The 25,257-nt window shown below is 37.4% G+C and overlaps 2 protein-coding genes across 2 annotated transcripts in view; one reads left to right on the forward strand and one right to left on the reverse strand.

Annotated features, from left to right (window-relative positions):
* Positions 1-10,674, forward strand: part of ERO1B (endoplasmic reticulum oxidoreductase 1 beta) — a 61,672-nt gene extending 50,998 nt beyond the window's left edge. The window contains exons 12-16 of the mRNA XM_007452941.1: positions 70-316; positions 1,597-1,666; positions 3,878-3,964; positions 4,955-5,088; positions 10,405-10,674. Coding sequence (XP_007453003.1) covers positions 70-316; positions 1,597-1,666; positions 3,878-3,964; positions 4,955-5,088; positions 10,405-10,465 — 599 coding nt within the window. The 3' untranslated portion in view covers positions 10,466-10,674. The remainder of the gene's footprint in view (positions 1-69; positions 317-1,596; positions 1,667-3,877; positions 3,965-4,954; positions 5,089-10,404) is intronic.
* A 10,514-nt stretch (positions 10,675-21,188) lies between these two features.
* GPR137B (G protein-coupled receptor 137B) overlaps positions 21,189-25,257 on the reverse strand; it is a 55,043-nt gene continuing 50,974 nt past the window's right edge. Inside the window, exons 6-7 of the mRNA XM_007452956.1 lie at positions 23,377-23,501; positions 21,189-21,300 (exon numbers count right to left, since the gene is read on the reverse strand). Of these exons, the coding sequence (XP_007453018.1) occupies positions 21,189-21,300; positions 23,377-23,501 (237 nt within the window). The remainder of the gene's footprint in view (positions 21,301-23,376; positions 23,502-25,257) is intronic.

A 25,257-nucleotide genomic window follows, 5' to 3' on the forward strand; every position in this document is an offset into this window, starting at 1 on the left:
ATACATATTCTCTATAGAGCAAAAATCCTGTTTATTAAGAGTGTATAATATATTTCTCTTTCTCTTTAGAAACCTGGGGTAAACCGACCTGGGGACCTAATATGAAAGAATTCAAACGCCGCTTCGACCCTGTGGAAACCAAGGGAGAAGGCCCAAGAAGGCTAAAGAATCTGTACTTTTTATATTTAATTGAGCTTCGAGCTTTATCAAAGGTGGCCCCTTACTTTGAGCGCTCAATTGTCGATCTTTACACTGGAAATGTAAAAGAGGATGCTGACACAAAAACCCTTCTACTGAATATCTTTAAAGATACAAAGTAAGAATTGAATTGTCAGTGATCTGAAATTCTCCACTCTAGTTGAGTTGAGGTAGTTCTTGAAATATTGATAGAAACTGACTCCTGAAAGTTAGGAAAAGGGAGAATTAGAAATGAGAAGGAAAGTGTTCCATAGAATGGCAGCATTTTAAAAATATTTCTGAAAATGTTGACTGAGAAGCATCTATAAAGCTTTGTTGCATAAACTTTCACACTTGAGAATAGGCTGTATTTTTGTTTGTTTGTTTGTTTGTTTTCGGTACGCGGGCCTCTCACTGTTGTGGCCTCTCCTGTTGCGGAGCACACGCTCCGGACGCGTAGGCTTGGCGGCCACGGCTCACGGGCCCAGCCACTCCACGGCATTTGGGACCTTCCCGGACCGGGGCACGAACCCGTGTTCCCCTGCATCGGCAGGCGGACTCTCAACCACTGCGCCACCAGGGAAGCCTCTAGGCTGTATTTTATTTTATTTTATTTTTTATTTATTTATTTATTTTTTGCTGTACGTGGGCCTCTCACTGCTGTGGCCTCTCCCGCTGCGGAGCACAGGCTCCGGACGCGCAGGCCCAGCGGCCATGGCTCACGGGCCCCGCCGCTCCGCGGCATGTGGGATCTTCCCGGACCGGGGCACGAACCCGTGTCCCCTGCATCGGCAGGCGGACTCTCAACCACTGTGCCACCAGGGAAGCCTCTAGGCTGTATTTTAAATATAACTTTAAATTTTATGTAGTACCAAAATTTAATGCTACTTTAATGTTCTTTCTACTAATTTTGTATTCTTCCAGTTGCTACTTAAATTTAGATGGTAATAGGTGCTAGCATAGGGATAGATTACCTAAGAGGATATTAGCCTTACATTCTACAATATAACCTTTAAAAAAAAATCCTGGGTATATAAAACTGCACTTTACTGATTGTTAAAAATGAGCACAGAGGAGAGCTGGGTTAAGAAATGTCTAAGGTAAAATATGCATTAAATGTTTTTAAATGTTTTAAAATGTTAAGAGTTTTGTACATTTTTTCACAAAACTTGTTTTCAGTTAAATTTTTAGGTTATTTTTGTCACGTAATTTCTCCAAAACATTACACTCCCATAAATTACAAAGCCCTCTTTATCTTGCTTTACTCTTTGATTGAATAGTTTAAACTGTTTGCCCCCTTCCCACGTTACCAAACCTTACACATGAGTAAATTCTGAATTTTAAATGTTTGTAGGGATAGAAAATTCTACCAGAGCTTGAATTTTTCATCTGTAGCTTATAATATTTTCATTTCATTAGGTCCTTTCCCATGCACTTTGACGAGAAATCCATGTTTGCAGGTGACAAAAAGGGGGCCAAATCGTTAAAGGTAAAAAGTTCTTGACTGGGGGACCGGGTGGGGAACAGTTTACTGGTTGTGTTTTAATCCTGTTCATCTAAACTTTCTTTCCCAGTTCACCATCTTGTTGGTCTGATTGGATTTTACTATAAATGATACAAAAAGCTCTTTCTCAATTCCTTTCTCCTTTCTAGTTTGCCCAACTGCTTAGTGAATCCTCAGTCATACCTCTGACTAATGACACCTTTGTAAATGTCTTTTCAAAAGGCATTATTTTGAAAGTTTTCTTACTTTCTTTTCTTTCATTTACTTATTGCTGTTTTGATGCATCTTAAAAAAAATCATGCACTGTTAGCCACTTTGAAGGCAGTAAATAGTATATTTTCTAATGTTTACTTTACAAAATGTTACAGTTTTGAAACTATTATGTTTTTGTCCTAATGGACTAACATATAAGGCAAAAATTACCTGTTGACCTGTGATGTCAGAAGGAGACTATATTTTAGGAACATTATGCAGCTTCATGTTACAAGCACTTGGTTTTCATTTGCTTACAGTAATTAAGGAGTACATTGTACCCTTACAGTGTTCATAAAAGTATTTGAAATTGACTGGCAAATAGTCTCCTACCACAGCTCCACAATTTTTTATATGTGATTCTGAAATCCAAAAAGCTCCAAAAACTTGAACATTTTTCTTATGTTTGGTACAAATTAATTTGTTAGCAAAACCTAACCTGAACTGGTGTAAGGATATTTGTAGTGTTTTTAAAAAATTCTGCTTTGTATGAATACTCTTACATTTTGTTGCAAAAACAATCATGTATTTGCTTACAGGGTGTTGCCATACACTCTGGTGGGGTGTTACATAATATATAGTGTGTGTACTACATTTCTAAAATCTCAAAACTTCTGAATTCTGAAACACATTTGGTCCCGAGATGTTTTAGATGTGGATATGCTACAAGAATGAATACATTAGTAAGAGTTCCTTGGTGTTTCTGAAATGAAGTAATTTAGCCACAACTATATTTTAGTTTTGGAAGGTTGTTTTGTTTTATGGTTGTTTTAGAGGTATATTAGTATTACAGTATTTAACATAATGCTAATTCATTTTTGTAATGCTTCCTATTTTGTTAGTGTTTATACAAATATTATACTTCTGATCAAGACAACTATAATTACGTATCTTTTTATAGATGAGGAAGGTAAGACTGAGAACAGAGTAAGGTTTCACAGCTAGCTTTCAAGTTATAAAATGCTGAAAATTTGGTTTCCTGTTTTTCAAAGGTGTAGAAAGGAGAATATAAGTCCATTTTTCCATCTGCTCCAAAGAACATGCATTACATGAGAATGGAGAGCAAAGGAGTTTTTGTGTTCTATTTATGTTGTCTTTCTTTTGGCCAAGGTATTGATTCCTCCAAACGCTTTAAGTTTTTGGGTGACTCACTCCAGCTCTTTGCAATAAAATGTTTACCTCGGTGCAATAAAATGATTTTTATTTTCTATGTTTGCCCTGTGAAAAAGATGAGGAAACTTCCTCTTAGCTAGTTTTGTCCTCAGAGAAGGTGAGACTGACCTTAGAGTCACAGAAACCCATGCACAGATGCTCACAGGCATCTAACTGTGTGGGAAACTAATACAGCGAAAGTCAAGAATCCAGTAAGCAAGCGTCCCTGGAGAAGCTGCATTAGCAAATGTGGGGGACTGTGAGATCACAGACCCCTTGTATAGCCCTGTGATCATCGGTGCTGATGGGGAGTACATGTTATAAACATGGTGTGGTCCTAAGGAGAGAGATAAGGACACTGATTATTGTTCTAGGACTAGCTTTCTGATTTAGACTCACACAAAACAATGCATCAAAAATAAATGAAATGTAATATAGATGTATTTACCACTGGCTGTACACAGATATCAAATGGAAGCAGCAGTTAAGCTCCTTCAAAGTAAAAACCGTGTATTATTTACTTTGGTGTCCCCTGTAGGGTACATGTTGGTGCTTTGTGTGGAGTGGCCTCTCAATCAAAAGTTTGTTGAATTAATATGTAGAATACATTTTATAAGCTGCCATTAATGTTAGCTGTTTTATGTGCCATGTTGTGCTATACAAATTCAAATACTTCATTGTTGAAAAACACAACTCATTCATTAATAAGCTTTGAAACTTTTATTAAAATTCAGACAAATGCAGTTTAATTTTAAATGTCTGATTAGAATGAACATGTGTTCTGCTTGTTAGGAGGAATTCCGGTTACATTTCAAGAATATATCCCGTATAATGGACTGTGTTGGATGTGACAAATGCAGGTTATGGGGGAAATTACAGGTTTGTGTGTTGTCTTCTGTTTTGAAACTATTACTAACCTTAAATTTCTCCACTGAGAAGTTGAAAGTTTTTACTAAAATGTCCTCATTGTTCATTGAATTAGAAATCCAAAGTGTGGTTTTTCTGTTTTATTTATAAAAACAATTAATATTAGACTCTGTGTGTTATATGTGTATGTATTAGGATGTTTTTCCTATTGTAGGTTGATGATTTTAGTTTTATTGTATCTGTTTCTGTTGGTACAATCTCAGATTCATTTTTGGAGTTGGTGGTTATAAATAGAGTGTATTGGTATTTTATATACCTATATAAAAGGTAAAATATAATTATATAAGAAATTTAATTATCAAATTTTGGTCACTGAATTTGTATCAGTGATCAAAAGGAGGCCCCCTAGTCACAAAATGGGAAAGTTCTGCCCAGCAGGCCCATTTACGTAAATATTTCAGTGTAAAAAGGATTGTGTGATTGTTTTATCTTTTTATGAAGGTGATATTAAGTCATAGAAAGTCAAGAGAGAATTTTTTTAATGGAGGCTACACTGAAATCAGATTTTTCTTTTTCTCTGTTCCTAATAATTGAGAAATTATTAAGTGTAGGTATCACTATACCTATAAACTGATACTGATTTCTAAGTTTTGAATTGTTAGGGGCTATAAAGAATGCTTTCAGAGTTACATATTGAACACTGTAATCCTAATGTGATATTTTCTACGTTAAAAAAAGGCATTGTAGTAATTTGAAATAGTAGGATATGTATCCAAAAAGTGTTAAACTGTTCAGATTTCCTTAACAGCTTAGATAAATTTATCATATGCATAATCTGTGAGGAAGTAGAAACTGTGTTTTACATAGTTGAACATTTTGGTGCAAAGTTCAGTTCATATGAATTTCCTGACTTCTCATCACAGTGACTGAGTATTCCTTTAAACCTTTATAGCAGTTATTATTATATGAATTTAATTAAAAGTTTATCACTATTTTCTTTAGACTCAGGGTTTAGGAACTGCCCTGAAGATATTATTCTCAGAAAAAGAAATCCAAAAGCTTCCGGAGAACAGCCCATCTAAAGGCTTCCAACTCACTCGACAGGAAATAGTTGCTCTTTTAAATGCTTTTGGAAGGTAAGAACTTTTCATAGTGAAGACTTTTGATTCCCCTGCTGGTTTCAATAAACTGCAAAGATCATCTTCTTTGCTAAAGTAGTCTGTTTTGCTTTGTTTTGTTGACAAAGAGGGAGCATTATTGTCATATGGCATCGTACCTGCACTCACAAGCCAGTTTCTCTACTGGTTACAGGAAAAAGTAATAGTTTCAAATTGCCAGCATTTCCCAGTTGGCCTTCTCAATTTTGTGGGGAAATATTCTCCTAATAAAATTCTCTTTAGCTGGTTTTAACTCGTTCAAGTACAATAGCAGGAGTAAGGAGAGTTTGGCTCAGAAGGTGAGGAAAGAAAAAGACATTAAACCTTTCAGCTGCTCTGTGTCTTAATCTGAGGAGGCATTTTTCTTTCACTCATTCTTCCCCCGTTGTTTTCTGTGTACATACATACAGTTTGCTTTTTGTTTATACCACAGATGGTTTCAAAAATAATTTGAATTTGCCTACAGAGATACATGCAGTACCAACTAAGTGAAGAATACAGAAGAGAAGGAAAAGAATCATAGAAAATCAGAGAAAACAATACTATACTGCCCTGGGAAAAAAGGCAAAGTCAAATCAAGGAAGAATTAAAAAAAGAAAGAAAGAAAGAACAAAGTAATAGAGAGATTATAATGTTTTCTTAACATGCATTTTTAAGTTAAAAAGAGGCAGTTAAATTAAAAATAAATTAATTGCCCCTTCCCCATCTTAATAGCAAAGATTTCATCTGTTGTTCCCCTGTATTTAAAGATGACCATGTAGGTTGAGATTTCAAACACAAGATAGACAATAGCATGTCCACTAGTAATGGTGTTTCATGAAAAATTCAGTCCACCCACTTATGAGGCTTTGTAGTAAGATAAAATAGGAGAAGCTGAAATAAATTTAAATTATTTGAAATTTAAATGAAAAAATATTTTAATCAATTTAAACACTTTTAATTGAAGAATAGTTGATGTACAGTATTATGTTACAGGTGTACAGTATAGTGATTCACAGTTTTTAAAGGTTATACTCCTTTTATAGTTATTATAAAATGTTGGCTATATCCCCTGGGTTGTACAATGTATCCTTGTAGCTTATTCTATACATAGTAGTTTGTACCTCTTAACCCCCTATCCCTATTTTGCCTCTCCCCAGTGGTAACCACTAGTTCTCTATATCTGGGAATCTCCTTCTTAAAATGTATTTAAATCCAGATAAAATTAAATTGAGAAAGAAGCAGATGTTAACTTCCTCAAAATTTCTCTGCGTCTCACAAGGAATTATTCACAGATGCAACCCTTCCAGCTGAGTTCTCTAACTAGAGCCTGCTAGTACCTTTTATTGCTCCCTAGAGAGCACTGGACTCAGAATCAGGTCCTGGCGTTCTGGAATCCTGGCCCTGCCATTTACTGGCCGCATGAGCTCAGGTACATCACTCCTTTCTCCCAGTTTGTTTCCTTTCTCTGTATAATGAAGAGGAGTAAAAACCTTTCTCACAGAGTTAACATGAAGATAAAACGAGGTCCTGTGTGACACTTTTAAATCACAAGGCGCTACCTGAAGTCCATGGCAATGGTGGGCGTGGGGATGGTGATTTACAAACACCATTGGATGTTTAGTGCCCCAATATTTTCAGTACTTAAAAAATTATCTTATTGTTTTTATGGCTAGACTAGATGTGAGAAACCTTTCTTTTCTTAAGGGTAATGACACTCAGGGTGGGATGGTTACACAAACAAGGTACAGCCTAATTTAATCTCCCTTTTCCTCCCCATGGAAAACAACAGCCATCTGCTTTTTAAATCTCTTAAAATATTCATCTTTCTTTCCCCCCAATTATTAAAGTAATTCATGGTCATTATAGAAAATCTGGAAAAACATGTGAAAGTGTAATTTAGAAAATAAATTTAAAAATCACTCATAACCCTACCACCTAGGACGATTTCAACATCTGGTGTATTTTTTTAAATTAATTAATTAATTAACTTATGGCTGTGTTGGGTCTTCGTTTCTGTGCGAGGGCTTTCTCTAGTTGTGGCAAGCGGGGGCCACTCTTCATCACGGTGCGCGGGCTTCTCACTATCGCAGCCTCTGTTGTTGTGGAGGACAGGCTCCAGACGTGCAGGCTCAGTAGCTGTGGCTCATGGACCTAGTTGCTCCGCGGCACGTGGGATCCTCCCAGACCAGGGCTCGAACCTGTGTCCCCTGCATTAGCAGGCAGATTCTCAACCACTGCGCCACCAGGGAAGCCCTTGGCCTATTTTTTTTTTTTTTAATGTTGGGGGTAGGAGTTTATTAATTTTATTTATTTATTTTTGCTGTGTTGGGTCTTCGTTTCTGTGCAAGGGCTTTCTCCAGTTGTGGCAAGTGGGGGCCACTCTTCATCGCGGTGCGCGGGCCTCTCACTATCGCGGCCTCTCTTGTTGCGGAGCACAGGCTCCAGACGCGCAGGCTCGGTAGTTGTGGCTCACGGGCCCAGTCGCTCCGGGGCGTGTGGGATCCTCTCAGACCAGGGCTTGAACCCATGTCCCCTGCATTAGCAGGCAGATTCTCAACCACTGTGCCACCAGGGAAGCCCCAGCCTTTGGCCTATTTTTAATGTGTATTTTCCCACTACTTATACGTAAAAAATTTACGTACGTGTGTGTGTGTGTACATATTTACAGAGTTGAAACCATACATTTTGTATGCTTTCTTATCCTGTTTTACTTGGCGTTACATTTAATCATTTCCCAATATTATTAAAATTTTTTTTGTGTTTTTTCTTTTTTATTGAGGTATAATTGACATGCAGCATTGTATTAGTTTCAGGTGTCCAACATAATGACTATTTGTATATGTTGCAAAATGATCACCACAGTAAGTCTAGGTAGCATCCATCACCACATGTAGTTAGAGTTTTTCTTCTTGTGATGAGAACTTTTGAGATTTACTCTTTTAGCAACTTTTAAATACATAAGCACTATTTTTAATATAGGCCAATATTCTGTTACATGGACATACCACAGTTTAGTCATTCTTTTATTTCTTAGTCGAGTTTAACTGTTTCCTTCATATGTATTCTATACATTTCTTACTTTTTCCTTAAAAAATATTACAGTTCTTAATAATTGTTAGTGAGATATGTTCATTGTATCTTCCACCTGATTATTAGTCCATTTAAATAGTAAATGATTTTGGCTGCACTAACACAAAAAATTATTGTGTTACACTTTGGGAGGGTTTGTGCATTCGTTCCTGTTAAGTGAATTGGTAGTTTTCTTGGTCTGACAACCTATATAATACAATTCTGCCTCAATTAGGGCAGCCAGGACAGCAGTGCTTTGTCATGTGATGCTAGTGGGCAGAGACATACAGTGAGCATTGTCTTTGGTTCTGGCCAAGGAAGGCTGGGAAATGTGGTTTCTTTATCTTGAATACTCTGTAAATGTCTTTCCTACACTAACAGCCATTTTCTGATAGTTTCAACATTTATATCAAATGGCTTATTTTCCAGGGAACAAATTTAATATACCTGTTGGCTATTAAAATGTATTTTAGTATCCCTCTAAAAGTACCAGTAAAGCAGTAGGTAAATGCAGGTACACTCTGTGCCTTCCTGTGTCTGTCTTAGAATAATAATAGGGACTGTGGAAAATCTCTCTTGTGTAATAAATTGTGAGGTCTGGAATGCATCTTCACAGAGATTCTGGTCCCATAAAGTGCTGGCGAGTTTGTACTCCCCGCGTAAAAGGTAACCCTACAGTTAATTTGTATGATAACCTTTGAGTTTTCTGACACTCTCCATTCTGTATCTAAATCAGACTTTGAGCATACTTTTTTCATTGTTTTTTTCAGCTGCTGCTCTTTACTAAGCTCTCTTTTCTTTAGTTATGGACCTTGGTTTCTACCGTATCTTCATATGTATTTTGATAGGTTCTTTTAAAAACAGGTACTTTGAGGTACAGCATATGATTTTACACATTTTGTTTAATAATCATAATGCTTTTTCGTAATAAGTAAACACTGTTTCAGCCCTCTAATATTTCTGAGGATTAGAGTAAGAATTCATTTTCTGTTAATCCTACAGCTTGTAAGAATATAAAGAAAATGTTTTTGAGACCATAACGAACATAGATTTTTTTGAGAGGACATATGGTCTTGGGATCTGATGAGCTGGTTAGACCCACCTACTCTACTAGCTGAGCAGCCCTGGGAAAATTACTTGATTTATTTGAGCTTCAGTTTTTCTAAAATGTAATAAACTCAGGGTTAATTTTATCCACCTTGTGGATTTTTTGTTTTTGTTTTTGTTTTTGCGGTACGCGCGGGCCTCTCACTGTTGTGGCCTCTCCCGTTGCGGAGCACAGGCTCCGGACGCGCAGGCTCAGCGGCCATGGCTCACGGGCTCAGCCGCTCCGCGGCACGTGGGATCCTCCCGGACCGGGGCACGAACCCGCGTCCCCTGCATTGGCAGGCGGACTCTCAACCACTGCGCCACCAGGGAAGCCCCTTGTGGAATTTTTTTTAAACAATTAATGAGATTATATCTGTGATGAGCTTAGAACATTGCCTAACCATACTTTAAGCTCTCAATATAAGAAAAGCTATTATTTATTAAGTTCTTAAAGAAATGGGCTCAGTACTGCATTCTACATTATCTTAAGCTATAGAAAGAAAAACATTAGATTTTTATTTTATCAACACTGAATTGTACCTAAGGATAATTGAGCTTATAGAATTTTTTTTTTTATGATTTCCATTCTAGAGTTTTACTTCTGGGTCTGGGCTCAGAAGCATTTCATTCATTTATTCACTCAATAATTTATTGAACACTATAAATATGGGTGGATGGAGGGCACAGGGATTCATCAACAGACAGAATAAATAGAACCTGTACCTTTGTGTTAAAACAAATTAGTGTTTGGGTTAAAACAAATCCGTGTTTGGGGAACAACAAGAAAGAAGCAGATTTGGAGAGTAGTGTGCAAAATGAATTTATAAGGCCAAATGTAAATGATTTGAGATTCTTTATTGTAATGAATTATCATACCACTGTTCCCATCATTAATCTAGAATCTGTTGATAATATGAAGTAACTGGCTTTCTTTGCCCGTTCTAAACCAAGACTAACGAACTACAGCTCTGTTTTGTCAGTCTTTAATAATTATAGCATACACATTTTAAAATGGAAGCTTCACTGCTCAGTGTTGTTTACATCATTTTATTTTCGATTTTGCTTTCAAATTGTAGCCCATATAAGAGCATCAATAATTTGAAATGTGTACACCTCATATTAGCTGTGCTAATATGCTTTTTTTTTCTCTTATAGGCTTTCTACAAGTATAAAAGAGTTACAGAATTTCAAAGTCTTATTACAACACAGTAGGTAATAGAGGCTTTTATATGTCTAATTAGAGACATAAAGTGACTGTGTGAAGCCTTTTTAGTCTTGGACATTTCAGCAGAAGGAGACTAATCTTCAGACTTCAAGAATTCTGAACTCTTAAAGAGAAAATTCAAATGTTCACTTGAATATTTATGCTTCTTAATAGATTATCAGTTAGAGATATTTGTAAAGGAAGTATATACTTTTAAAACATGTAAACTACACTAATTCTGTATTTAATTCCATGTGTTTCCATCTGTTGAATATTCTGCTATTCCATTTGTTTAGAATTGGCTTTGTGCTTATTCTAGTCTTTATTTCCAGCTGTCAAACTTAAATGACTATGTCTCCATCTGAATAATACTGTTAACTAGTCTATTATGGAAACGGAGAGCTAGGGAGCAAATGTTGCTTAGGGCAGGTATCAGTGACAAAAATTTGTCAGTTATTTTTAAATGTATTTTTAGCCTTGCCTAGCTCTGTGTGTCACCTTCTGTAATATGGAAGTGTCAGCATGATCAATGACCCTTTCAATGTATAGTTATAACTTAGAATCCCCAAGGCTTCAGTTTCATTGGTTTTTATTGAAGATTTTAGGTGGTTGTTGTTGTGTTTTGCTTTGGTCTAAAGGACCTGCTTTGGCAAAGGTGAATAAGTAATATCCCCATGCTACCCAGCCAGATTTCATGTGCCTGCAGTGGGCTGGCTCAAGAGGATTCTTTACTTAGAACCTGTAAATCAATTTCTATTGATTGTGTGTTTCTCTGCCCCTTCTCCAATTTTAGAAATTTTTGTTTAAGAAAATAAACCAAAAAAAATCGCATACTTATTTAACAGTTTCCATCTTGATAAAATTTGAATGGAATTGTATGGATTTATAACACCAAATGAAAACATTATATACACAAAACTTACTATTTTAAAGTAAGCATTTTTAAAGGACTTTATTTCAGAATACAGTCTATGCAATGCTCTTTCAATCTGATTTTCTTTGGTAGGGTATTTAAGTAGATAAATTAATTCATATTTTCTCTAAGCTTCCCCTTTCCGCACCTTTTCTTTTTTAGTTCTTTGTATATAAATGGTACTTCATGTGACTTGTACCAACAGATGACTTCATAAGTCCTAAACTGTCATTTTTTAAACCTGGGATTTAAATATCCTTAATATTTAAAATACTGATTATTTAAAAAGGTGTTAGTATATATAATATGATTAATTCGGAAGGTTGCATCTGTGTAGAAGTCATGCGGGTATCAGTCTTTCATGAAGTAAATAAGTGCTCTTAAACCCGTATCTTATCCTGCCAAAGTCTGAATGTGTTCACTGATGATTTTTAGTGACATATTTTAACTCGTATTTAGTTGGCTTATCCCTCTTTTAAAAATACTTAGCCGTCCCTTGGAGGGCTATGGTTTGAGGGAGTAAGATCTCACTATTTAATTATTTTCTTACCCCATTTCTAACCTTTATAGACCTGGAGTTTTCATGTTGTTGTTGATAGTGGTGGTATTTTTTTTAAGTTGAATAAAACAGGCTGACTTGGTTGGAGCCTCCTCTACTTTTTCTTTTCATTTTTAGGGATGGAAGTTATTGTCTGGTGGGAGGGGGGGACCTTCAGGTAAATTTGTCTAAAAAGTGAATAAGTACTCTTTCTGGTAAATTAATAAGAATTATTCTTAGTGTTTTTCAGAGTCTAAGAAAATGTGAATGTTTTGCACTTTGTCTATTATTACTGTAAGTTTAAAAATCTTCTTGGTAGTGTCACGTCATCGTTCCCTCAGTTAAAGATAAAGGCTATTATTTTAGTTCTATTTCCTGGAGAAGATCTTTGGTCATTTTCATTTCTTCTTTCCTTTACTGTGATTTGTTTCAAGATTAGTTACAATTGTGTATTAGAGTGAGTTCTAGGAATTAAAAGATCTAGTTAGGGTAAAAAGTTCTTTTAAAGGTTTTAACAGATCTTTCACTACCAAGAAAATAAACAAATGAAGTATTCTTAAGCTGAAATCTATTTGATTAATTTTATTTTACCATAAATTAGATTGTGGCGGGCAGCCTACATTTTTGTGTATGTGTGTGCTTTTTAAATGAATGTGTATGTGATAGGAATCTTTGTTTTGCGAGCCTGGTGATGTTTTATGGTCCTTGTGATATAAACTTTTTTCCAACTCACATACCTTTTTGTTGTCAAGTGATACTAGAGTACCGACTGCATTGTGAAAATGCTTGCCTGGCAATAATACCTCTTGGCATTTTGTCTTTATCTCATCACCTAATTTAAAAGTCCAACACTTGATAATGTAACTTGACAGAAATGATTGTACCAGCTGATAAAGTAATGAAAAGGAAGAAAAGGAAAATATTCCTTCCTTCAATGGCATGAGTTTATTTTTTTTTCTCAAGTGGCATCTATGTAAGTTAGAAATACTGTATATTAAAACTGGTAAATTTAAATGTTTCTCTTGTGTTGATTCTTAGATTATGAGGAGGATCAGACAATATTAGTAATGGTTTTTACAGTTTTGAAATCTGATAAATCCAGCGTTTTATTTTGACATTTTAACATTGTGAATTACTCAGTACTTATAATCTCTGTACGTATATGAAACACTGTGCCATGTTTTACAGCTTTATCTAGGTGCCACTGTATATAAAAAAAGGACAGCTATTTTGATCTCCGTCAGCATTGCCTTCATCTGGAAATTTGGGAACAGTTCACAGTAAACCTCTCAGCAGTTTGCAAACTGAAGTACCTGCAGGAACCATAGCTATTCACCAAAATACAGACTGTGGGTGCATATGGTACCATGGGAATTATTTGGTAAAACAAAACATAGACACACACCAAATTTACGTGTACTCTATTTTAAGTAACGTCTACAGGCACAGCTTTGATTTTGAACAGAATTCCAAATAATTTGCTGTTGTACCCACCAGATTATAGAAAATGTGAATTAAATGTTTCTGCCATCTTCCTATCTTGTTCTTTTTTTTTTTAACCCCCTTTTAAATGTTTCCGTTTATGAGATGAAAACTTGGTTATAATTTGGGCGAAGGGAGAAACTAAGTAAGTAGTCTGTGGTTGTTTCTTTTTAAAATCATAATTGCACTCATTGGCAGCCACTGTTGAAGGGCTTTGCATGGATTATTTATCTTCTCCGCAACCCTAGCAGGTAAGTACAATTACTTCTCTGTTTTTAAATATGAAAACTGAGGATAAGAGGCTAAGTAACTTATCCATAGTCAGAAGTTCTAGGTTGTGGGACTAGAATTTGAAACTAGAAAGCCTGACTTCTAGTCTCGGCTCAGAAGGTGGTGTATTTGTGTTAGTTTATAAATTGGCTTATTACCATCCAACTAAAAACTGGGGACTTCTGGCATCTTTTGATTGGTATTGAGTCATAAAGCTTTTTAAATATACTTATTTTATTTTTTGAAAAGGTAATAACATTCACATGGTTCAAAAACCAAAAAATATACAAAGCTCTACAGTGGAACGTCGTCTTTCTTGGGCCCAACTTCCCGTACTGGGCATCCTTCCCCTGCCCTCACCATCAGTAACCTCTGCACTTGGTTTCTTGTTTCCGTCCATACATCTTTAAGGCATATACCAATAAATACAAAAAGTCTTATTTTTACTCTCATTTTTACCTTAAGAGTGGCATCATATACATACTGTTTGCTTTTTATTCCCCCGACTTAGGTTTTCTTGGCAGTCTTCCCATGTCAATAGATAGCTTAATCACTTTTTTTTTTAGTAACTGCTTGGTATCCCATTATATGACTATGCAATCGTTTAATTAGCCAATCTCCTATTAATGGGCATTTGGATTGTTTCCAGGCATTGTATTTATGCCATTTTACACATATGTAAATACATACTTGTAAGTCTAAATTCCCCCAAATGGAATTTTTGGGTCAAAGACCATGTGCATTCATAATTTTGAAAGATATTAGAATATTGCTCTCCACAGGGGACGGCTGCCAATTCACATGCTCACCTTCAGTTGAAGGCAGTATCTGCTCCTCCACCAATACCGGTGTTATTAAAAAGCTGGATTTTTGCTCTCCTGATAAGGTGCAAAATTATGTATCTGTATTTTAGCTTGTATTTTTCCTATCATGAATAAGGCTGACTACCTTTAATATGTTCAAGAGCCATATTTCCTTTTGTGTTCATAACTTTTACCCATCTTTCTACTGCACTGTTGACCTTATCAATTTCTAGGAGTGCTTTATTTGAGATGTTCATACTTTGACTGTAATAAGCTGTACTTTTTTTTTTCCAGTCTTTTGACTTTGCTCATGGTGGTTTAGCCATGGAGATTTATTTGTCTTTATGCAGTCTAATTTATTGTTTTAGTGGCTTCCGGACTTCTTGATAGTTAAGAAGGCCCTTTTCACTCCACAGCAATAATTCACCTATATTTTCTTCTAGAACTTTTATGATTTTATTTTTTTAGATCTAAATTTTGACTCCTTGGAGTGTATCCTGGCATAAAGTGCAAGTTAAGGATCCAACCTAATTTTTTCCCAGACGATTACCCAGTTAATCCAGTACCATTTATCGAACAACTCATCTTTTTTCCTCACTAGTTTGAGATGCTATGTGTATCTCATCTAAAATCCTGGGTTCTCTATTTCATGGATCTATTCACTCCTGTACTTGTATGTACCACATTGCTTTAACTACTCAGGGCCTATGTTTTAATACCTGGTACATTGGCCCCCTCTTATCTCCCCTGCCCCCTTTTAAAATTTTAAAATGATTTTTTTAGCTGTTCTTGTTTGTTCCATAGGAGCTTAAAAAAATAAAGTCCTTTAACGTAAGAATCATGCTAAAAACTCTGCCCACCTCAGTGTTTTCTCTGGAGGGTTTTGCCCTTTTAACCACATAATGTGTCACTGTTCTTTTGGTACTTCACCTGATAAAAATCTACTTTTTATTATCTGTTGTGTTAATCATTTCAGTATTCTAGTTGCCAGCGCCCAAACACGTGAGAGCAAAGAGACAGAACGTGAGGTGCCTGTGTAGACAGAATCTCATCTCAGTGCTTCCGTTTAAGACTTAGTTCTCAAATCATTCTTAGAAGCTATCTTGCTATACAATCCTTATTTCCTTTTTTACTCCATTATGGATTCTTTGTCCAAAAGTTGGATGTCTGTCAAAGATTCATAACAAAACAGGGACGGGCCCTTAAATGAGTATTAATCTTCTAAAATTAATACGCAGTGGATAAAAGTGCAAGTGCAAGAAGTCACCTTAAAAAAGCCCCGGTGATATATACCAGAAGAAACAGGATTTGAATATTCACTCACTGTTCTAGCAGCTGGGCATATAGCAGTGAACGAAACAGACATATCCCTGCCATCGCGTAACTTATGAATTCTATAACCTCACTAGGTTATATCTAGTTGATAGCGAGAATGCACCCAGAGGAAGAATACAGTTGACCCTTGAACAACATGCGTTTGAACTGCACAGGTCTACTTAACATGCAGGTTTTCTTCAATATATACATATGACAGTACTACGTGATGCGTGGTTGGTTGAATCTGCAGATTTGGAACCGGAGATACGGAGAGCTGATTATAAAGTTACATGTGGATTTCTGACTACCTGGGGGTCAGCCCCCCTAACCTTCACGATGTTCAGTAATCAACTGTGTATCAGTCGAAGAGGAATAGGTAACACAGAAACCTGCCTAGTGGAGAAGGTCCCCTCGATGTGAATGAATCTTATTTGTCTGCTTGACAGTGCCATCAGGTTGTCACAGGCTGATTAAAATCATCTACCTACCACCCCTTGGTCAGGGCAGAGTCTGTGTTCACCATGCATCATTCTGATATCATTTAACTTTTCCGTGCGGATTTCCTTCACAGAATGTATCTCCGAATGGGTAAGTGTTCTGCTGTCCTTTAACAGGTTTTCAGTCTGCAGACCTGAAGCCCAGACTCTAGGCTAGTGAATGCACCAAGGGGATAGCACACCAAGGATATACAGTAGCACAAATTGAATGGTGCTGGTAAAGCATTATTTGGTTATCCTAAACTCACTCTTTCTATACCTCAATCAGTGCCTTCAAGGAGCATGTATGACTTGGGACTGCAAAGAAATGGGAGGGACTGTTGTAGGTTAGCAAGGGTCGTGGGAAATTGAGGGTCAGAGTCAAGAAAGGTCAGAGTGACCGGGATCAGCAGAGAAAAGAGAGATTTTGAAGCTCATACAGGCTGAAAAGAAACAGGTCATGGATCCGGCTGAAGAGAGCAGGCAGCTCATCTCTAGTTCTGACTAGGCTCTTAAAGTTCAGAGACAGAAAACATATTCTGGAGATAAAAGACTCTAATATTCTGAGTGGTAGGGCACCAAGCTCCAAAAGGACAGATCTGGTTTGGAGGCTAAAGAATGAATGCTGGCAAGGTATGATTAGTCTCTAGGAAAATAGGGGGTAGGTCCCAGCGACAGGTCAAGGGATAGAGACAGAGGTACAGAATCCAGCTTTAGAGGAACCAGGTAGATACCTTTAGGAGCTGCTGAGTCAACAGGTTTGGACCTGAGGACTTTGAAACCCCTACTTGATGACCTGGCAGCCAGTCTCAGAACCCCATGCTGAATGAACCCACATCAGTGCCCAGGCCCAGAGGAGCTGAGCAACAGGTACGGGGAATGAACCCAGATATCTAGGTTGGAGGCACACGAACATCAGCTGACGTTTAGGGTATTTTGACCCTTTGGTGCAAGGGCTCTTCGTAAATACATACCTGCTAAGCGCCAAGAGTAGGGTTAATGTAAGGGTGGTGCTGTGTCCACAGACTGGGTCCACAGACACAAGTACTGAGCCCAGGGTCTAGCACATAGTAGGTGCTCAATAAACACTGACTACCACTTCCTTATCCTCATGGTCCCTTTAAAAAAACGTTTCCTCACTTTAATCAGTTTGTTTATAGTCTCTGAGAAGAATTCTACTATTTAGCTTGATCCTTTCCAAAAGCTCCTCCATCTGGACTGTGAAGTCTTAAGTAGCATTATGCATAGTTAGAAATGCTTCCAATTAAAAAAAATTCTCACCTATATGGAATAAAAATTAGAAATGCATATTAGATGTGTCTGATCAGCCCTATACTTTATCATGCAGTAATCTAAAGACACCAGAGCAAGTTTTTTTTTTTAAAAAAAAGTTTCTTTATTTGGAAATCTTGATAGTTTCAAATATTTAGACCCATTTAGTTCTAATATAAGTTCATCTTTATGGTTAAAAAGTAAAAGCAATATTCTTGTAATACTATGTAAACGTAAATGAGGACCTTTTTCTCAAAGCACTTCTCATGCTCTAGGATTTACTAACACTTATTCCTTTACTCTTAATAGGGGTTAATTGTTCAAGGCCAACAAAGAGCAGTTCTTCTGGATTTTGGTAAGAGAGAAAATTGGGGGATGCGTTAGCAAGCATGCCTGATGTAAGCAGCTAAACACAATAACCAGCATAGTCATTAGCAATGTGCCCGACACATTCAAGAAAGAACTGGCATAGCTAAATGTGACTGGTGTGTGTATACTTTAAGAATCAAAACCTCTTAGAGTCCACAGCTGTGTGTGTTACACTCGGGGTGTTTTAATCATCAGCTCAATTAAATGGGTTAATTGTAGAAAGGAAAAAGAGCCACTGAAGGATATCTTACAGGCAGACCTCATTTTACTGTGCTTTACTTTATTGCACTTCAGATGCTGCATTTTCTACAAATTGAAGGTCTGAGGCAACCCTGCATTGCACAAGTCTATCGGCACCATTTTTTCAACAGCATGTGCTCACTTTGTGACTCTGTCACATTTTGGTAATTCTCCCAATATTTCAAACTTTTTTCATTATTACTATATTTGTTAAGGTGGTCCATGATCTTTGATGTTACTACTATGACTTGAAGGCTCAGATAATGGTTAACATTTTTTAGCAATATTTTAAAATTAAGGTACGTACATTGCTTTTTAAGATATAATGCTACTGCACACTTCATAGACTACAGTGTAGTGTAAACATAACTTTTATATGCACTGGGAAACCAGAAAAATTCATGTGATTCATTTTATTGCAATGTTTTGCTTTATTGCAGTGATCTGGAACCAAACTGCAGTTATCTCCAAGGTCTGCCTGTACACAAATCAGTTGGAATTCTTTAGAAAATTAACTCCATAATTAACTCTGTTATGCATATTTCCAGTGGATGCACAGGAACATTCACATGCAGCCTTTTAGTGTTGAATCAGACTTAGCTAAATGATGGTACAAAATTTTCAGTGATATTGCCATACTTCCCCATACTTTTTTAACGTTCAAATTATGGGAGTTTTAATTTCATCATGTTGCCTTAAAACAAGAGGACAGTTGGGTATTTTAGAACCAGTAATCACCATTCCTTGCCTTCTCTTGGCCTTTAGTATTTCACCTAGGAGTAGCTTTGTTAGTGTACTTGGCAACACAAGTAAATTAGGAAGTTAAAGGAAATTTTAATTTTCCTTTCCACACCATACACACATTTCAGAGTATATGGGATCATTTACTATGAGAGAGAGTTTGTTACAATCATAGTTTTTCATATTCTAGATGTGTTTACATTACTTGTACTTTAAGGCATTACTTTTCAAAAAGGGAAGAAGAGAAAAATAGGCACTTAAAACATTTTTATCCTTTCTGATAAAATAATAGTTCAAATAATCCTAGCAGCTTAATCATAAAAATAGATTACGGCTTTTATCAGTTAAGGTTGAGTATTTCAATTTTCTTGCCAATAATAAAATAATAATAAGATATTTGTATGTCATAGGACGACTATAATAATTGCATGATGTTTTGACCTAATACTGAAGAACTGCAGTACTTTCTGAAAGCATGATTTAAAGGATTTTTAAGCACTTGCTGCGCCTGCCTTTAAATTCTTCTAAGTATCACTAACAAAGACAGTATGACAAGTAGGGTGTTCTTAAAGCTATTTAGAATAACAACTTATAATAATATTTTAAGGTAACCTGAATAATCAGTGCAAATTTTGCTTCAGTGTAGAATTTTCCCTGGCAGTAACTGTTTTAAATACGTGACCCAAATTCTTCCATATACTGAAAAGCAAGGATGTTGTTGTGTGTGATTATGCAGGGTGAAGGTGTTGGTACACCTGAAAAACCCAATCATGACCCACTGAAAACTTGAGATCCTGATTTTTAAATATCATCAAGATAAGAGAAGCAGACTTGATCACTGTGAAATCAGTGCCCGGAGACAAGTTATTCCTGAAGGCCAAACTGGGAAGGAAGACATCAGAAATGGGTTTCATCATGTGGGCAGAACTTGCTAATATAAGTTCCTTTTCACCTGCCCCTCCCTCTGTCCCGAGATGTGAGATCTCCTAGGCAGAGCAGAAAGATACTTTCTCTCTGGTAACAATACTTCCTCTAGGACTCTAGCCTCCCTGACAGAGCCATGTACAGTCTCCTATCACAGGCAGTTTTATAACTGCAGGCCACATATATATGTATATATATAGACTTGGAGATTTTAGAATGGCATTTATGGCTGGGGAACTAGTATTTCATGACGTGTTTCACTTAAATGAAATACTACTTACAAGCAACTGTCTGGAATGCCCTTTTACATGGCTGAGAGGCAGGACTCATGCTATAGGATATGGCAGTGCTACTACCATTTGAAACATGCAGCTTCCAGTGGGCTGCTTTCAGAGCTACTTAAAAATAAAAAGTATTATTTTAAATATGGTTGGAAACTATAAGAAAACTGTTAGGATGCCACATAGTCTTTTGGCTCAAGGACTCCGGATAATCTGTTATTAAACCCCTTTTGAGAACCTCTTCGTTGTTCAGTAATGAATGTTCAGTGAGCTGGGAAAGGTGCAGTCTTGCTGAAGTCCTGAGGTAATGGGTATTAGATTCACTGGGCTAACAAACTGTGCAAAAATCTCTGAATACAGCAGAGGAAGTTTAATAGTGTAAGTCAATTCTATCAGTGTTTTTATTAACATTATCAACTTATCACTGATGGTATACATTAGTGCCCTGTTGAAAGGAGTACTAAATTTTGGCAAAATTTAGGAGATTCTCTGAGGAACCAACCATCTATGCCTCCAACAACTCTTAAGGAGCCAATTTACCTACTGTGCAGTCTGCTGACATTCTGCTACATTGTAACTTTCAACACTGGAGCTGCAATCGGCTTTCTAGATGTCAACTGTACTTAGAGTCTACCAGAATCTGAGCGATCTGAAAAGGTAAGGATTTGAGGAATACTTTAGTCCAAAAGCCTTTAAAACAAAACAAAACAAAACAAAAAACCATCAGACCATATACTGTATACTTTTAAAGTGAATTATGCATAAAAGTCTGTGCAAACTACAACATATATTGCAGTAACATTCTCAAAAAATCCTAGTATATTTTAGCATTAAGTTATATAAAATACATCTTTATAAAAGTACAGAATTTTTTTGAAGTTTAAATTATACTCACTGAAACAGGCAGCCAGGCTCACTTTTTAGTACTAAAATAAGGTTTTTATCAATCTAAATTATTGCTTAGTCCTATGGAGCCATCAGAAACCTGTAACAAAGAAAAATCAAGTCCTATTTCTTAAGGAAACGTGCCCTAAAAATTCAGCTGTCATTAAATGAGTCTTTCTGAAGATTTTCAACTGAGGCATCGTCCATATAACTGTTAACTGATGCTACCCATGGCTTGGTTTGTCAGGATCCAAAATTGAGTCTGGTTGTAAAGTCCCTACTTGAGCCAGGAAGCTGTTAGTTTGTTGTCCCCAATCATAGCAGTCTGGAGCAAAACTTGAAAAGAAAAAGAGAGATTTCAGTGACGTGAAACATTATGCTGACTGTTGATGACATGCCAATTTTAGGTAGACAGAACTAGGGTTTTGTATAAACCAGACAATCCCAAAGCTGTTCAAAGTAGCTTCTTGAAGCCTGTTTTCCCACTAAAAACAGTGCTATGCACAGTGGCTAGAAGACCACCCACAAAAGTCACCTGAACTCTATACAGCCCAGAAGTGTAGTAATACTGCAGCCAATCACTATGTATAACAAAACGCTTTAGCAACAAATTGTATCTGAATCCTAATGGAGAGTATAGCTCACTACCTGTGTGTCTTTTTTTTTTTAACATCTTTATTGGAGTATAATTGCTTTACAGTGGTGTGTTAGTTTCTGCTTTTTAACAAAGTGAATCAGTTATACATATAGGTATGTCCCTATATCTCTTCCCTCTTGCGTCTCCCTCCCTCCCACCCTCCCTATCCCACCCCTCTAGGTGGTCACCAAGCACCGAGCTGATCTCCCTGTGTGTGCTATGCGGCTGCTTCCCACTAGCTAGCTATTTTACATTTGGTAACGTATATATGTCCATGCCACTGTCTCACTTTGTCCCAGCTTACCCTTCCCCCTCCCCGTGTCCTCAAGTCCATGCTCTAGTAGGTCTGTGTCTTTATTCCCTTCTTGCCCCTAGGTTCTTCATGACCTTTTTTTTTTTTCCTTAGATTCCATATATATGTGTTAGCATATGGTATTTGTTTTTCTCTTTTCTGACTTACTTCACTCTATATGTCAGACTCTAGGGCCATCCTACCTGTGTGTCTTTGGACAAATAACTTCTGTGCCTCGATTTAAAAAAATTTTTTTTCCTGTGCCTCAATTTTATTATCTGTTAGAATGGGAGTAATATTGGTAACTACCTTGTTGGGCTTTTGTGAGCTAATACCTGTAAAATGTTTATAACAGAATGTTACTATACAGTTAGCTCTCAATAATGTACACTGTTGTTGTTTTATCTTTATTTTCCTCTGTGTAATGGAAAGGGGATCTTTTCTTCTTCCACAGCGGCAGTGAGGGCACCTTCAGCTGTGTCTCTTCCGGCACGTGAGAGGTTAGGGCTGCTCCAGCAGGTTATAGAGGGACATACATAGCGAACAGGCAATGCCGTGGGGACTGGAGAAGAGAACAGTTTTAGGGAAGAGAGATGGGACACCTTTTGACCTCAAAGGCCTGGAGTTCACTGACTCCTTTCCCAATTATCTGTTCTTTACACCTGCTGGCTGAGTGGACTGCTCTGCACTCTTTTTTCCCCAGCACTGTATTTTATTCTATCATCTGACCAGGATTTCTCTGCTCCCTGATCCACTGAGAAAGCAAGGTATTCTCCCAGCTTTTTCTGACCCTATAACAAGGAGTCCTTTCAGACCTCTTTTAAGGTTTTCTAAGGATTTTACTGTAGTAATAAAGAGGAGAAAAGCAAGCATATCTTTATCATTTTGCCCCAGGGGTAAAAAGAATTTACCTTCATATGTAACGGTAGGTCTTTAAATTCACAAAGGATTTCATAAGATAAGCTTTCACTTCTAAAAAACACTCAGCCTTAAGCTACCCTTTCACAGGAACAGTCCAGGGGTCCTGGGAGGACGGGCAGAGTGAAGAGAGGAGCCTGGCAAGCACTAGGTCAGCCCTTTCTGCCCCTCTCGCCCCTGCTGGCCTTGAAGTCCCAGATTCACAGGTTGAAAGAAGGGACAGGATGATCGCTGAGCACTGGAGTGTGGCTGAAGCGTCCCTAGGCTGAAGAGTGGGAAGGGAATCCAGTAGCTACCCCACCTCCTGTTTGCAGACCACGACCATGGCCTTGGCAGAGGTCGCAAAGCACGTGATCTCAGGAGGTGGGTCTCAACTCTGGTTGCAGTTAGTCTTACTACTCAAATGCTTCCCCTCCTTTTTCTGTTAGCCTCACCCTACCTCCAGCTCCGGGATTTGATGTAGGCATTTCCTTGATGTAGGCATTTCCGTTTAGTTTGAATCCATTTCATTGGCTCGGCCCTCAGCCTCCTAACCACGCCCCTCCAGCATGAACTAGGGTCTTACCTTCCCTGAAGTCCCTGAGGGGTAATGTTCCAGGCAAGGTCATCATCACTGTCATATCTTCGAGGGTTGTCAAAGAAATAAGATCTGGGACCAAATCCATGGCTGGGGACCATTCCAGGGTTGGTCTACAAAGACAGTGTAATGGTTCAGTGTATTTCCAGACACTGTGCCTTGCACGAGGCAAAGATAAATAACATCTCTTTCTTGCAAGAGACTAAAGATGCTCTATCCACCTGGATGGAGGCACTCGTTCAGCTGGAGTGTTCATTTCAGTTACTTTTTAATTTAAGAGGTATTAACTTTTTCTCTTATCAGTATGGACAAAATCTTCTTTCAGAGTTCTGCTTGCAGCGGTGAATTATCACCGTTTTCATCTCTTACAGAAAAATCAGACAATACCCAAATCAGCCAAACTAGACAGTCCCAAATTAGATATAAACCTGTATAATGATGTGGGCATTCACAATAAATTAAAATAATGAAATGATGAAATTTTGAGAGAATTTCTTATCCAGTTTCTATAATCTGCCTCTCCTGTTTCTGTCCCCAAGCTGAGTTCACCTCTCAAAAAAAATTACAGTTGTCCACAGGGGACTGGTTCTAGGACCCCCCTGCCACAGATACCAAAATCCGAGGATGCTCAAGTCCCTAATATAAAATGATATAGTACGGTCAGTCCTCTGTATATGCGGATTCCACGTTTGTGGGTTCAACCTGGCATAAAATCCCACGTTTGTCTGACATCTTTGTACATATCATTAGTGGTCTTTTTTTCTTTTTTTGGCCACATGGTGCAGCATGTGAGATCTTAGTTCCCTGATCAGGAACTGAACCCGCACTCCCTTCAGTGGAAGCACAGAGTCTTAACCACTGGACCACCAGGGAAGTCCCTAGTGGTCTATTTAAAAGTTAACCAATAGAGTATGAAAAAAGGTTATTATAGGATGGATATCTATATGTGAATTTCTGCTTTTCTAAGGCTCATCTAGCCAAACATAGGACGCAAAGCGGAACTTATACAAGGTGGGACACCTTCAAATTTACTGTTTATAGCAGTTCAAGAATGTCTATACAAAGAATGAAGTTGGACCCTTACCTCACACATAAACAAAAAGTAACTCAAAATGGATCAAAGACCGAAACGAAAGAGTAAAAATTATAAAACTCTTAAAAGAAAATATAGGGGCAAATCTTCATGACCTACAATTTAGCAAAGAATTCTTAGATATGACACCAAAAACATGAGCAACAAACCAAAAAAACATAAACTGGACTTCAAAATTAAAAACATTTTTCCGTCAAAAGATACCATCAAGTGAAAAGACAGCCACAGAATGAGAGAATATTTGCAAATCATATATCTTTACAAGGGACTTATATCTAAAATATATAAAGGACTCATAACTCAATGGTAAAAAGACAACTCAATTTAAAAGTGGGCAGGGAATTCCCTGGTGGTCCACTGCGCTCACTGCTAAGCACCCAGGTTCAATCCCTGGCTGGGGAACGAAGATCCCACAAGCCACACACTGCAGCCAAAGAAAAATAATTTTTTTAAAAAGTGGGCAAAAGATCTGAGTAGACATTTTTCCAAGGAAGATACACAAATGGCCCATAAGTACATAAAAATGCTTGACATCATTAGTCGTCAGGGAAATACAAATCAAAAGCCACAATGAAAAAAAAAAAGAAGCCACAGTGAGATCTTTATCAGGGCATCCTGAATCAAAAAGATAGATAACAGAGGCTTCCCTGGTGGTGCAGTGGTTGAGAGTCCGCCTGCCGATGCAGGGGACACCGGTTCGTGCCCCGGTCCGGGAAGATCCCACATGCCACGGAGCCGCTGGGCCCGTGAGCCATGGCCGCTGAGCCTGCACGTCC

This window comes from Lipotes vexillifer, unplaced genomic scaffold, assembly GCF_000442215.2.
Source record: "Lipotes vexillifer unplaced genomic scaffold, Lipotes_vexillifer_v1.1 scaffold1088, whole genome shotgun sequence".
Taxonomy (NCBI): Eukaryota; Metazoa; Chordata; class Mammalia; order Artiodactyla; family Lipotidae; genus Lipotes; species Lipotes vexillifer.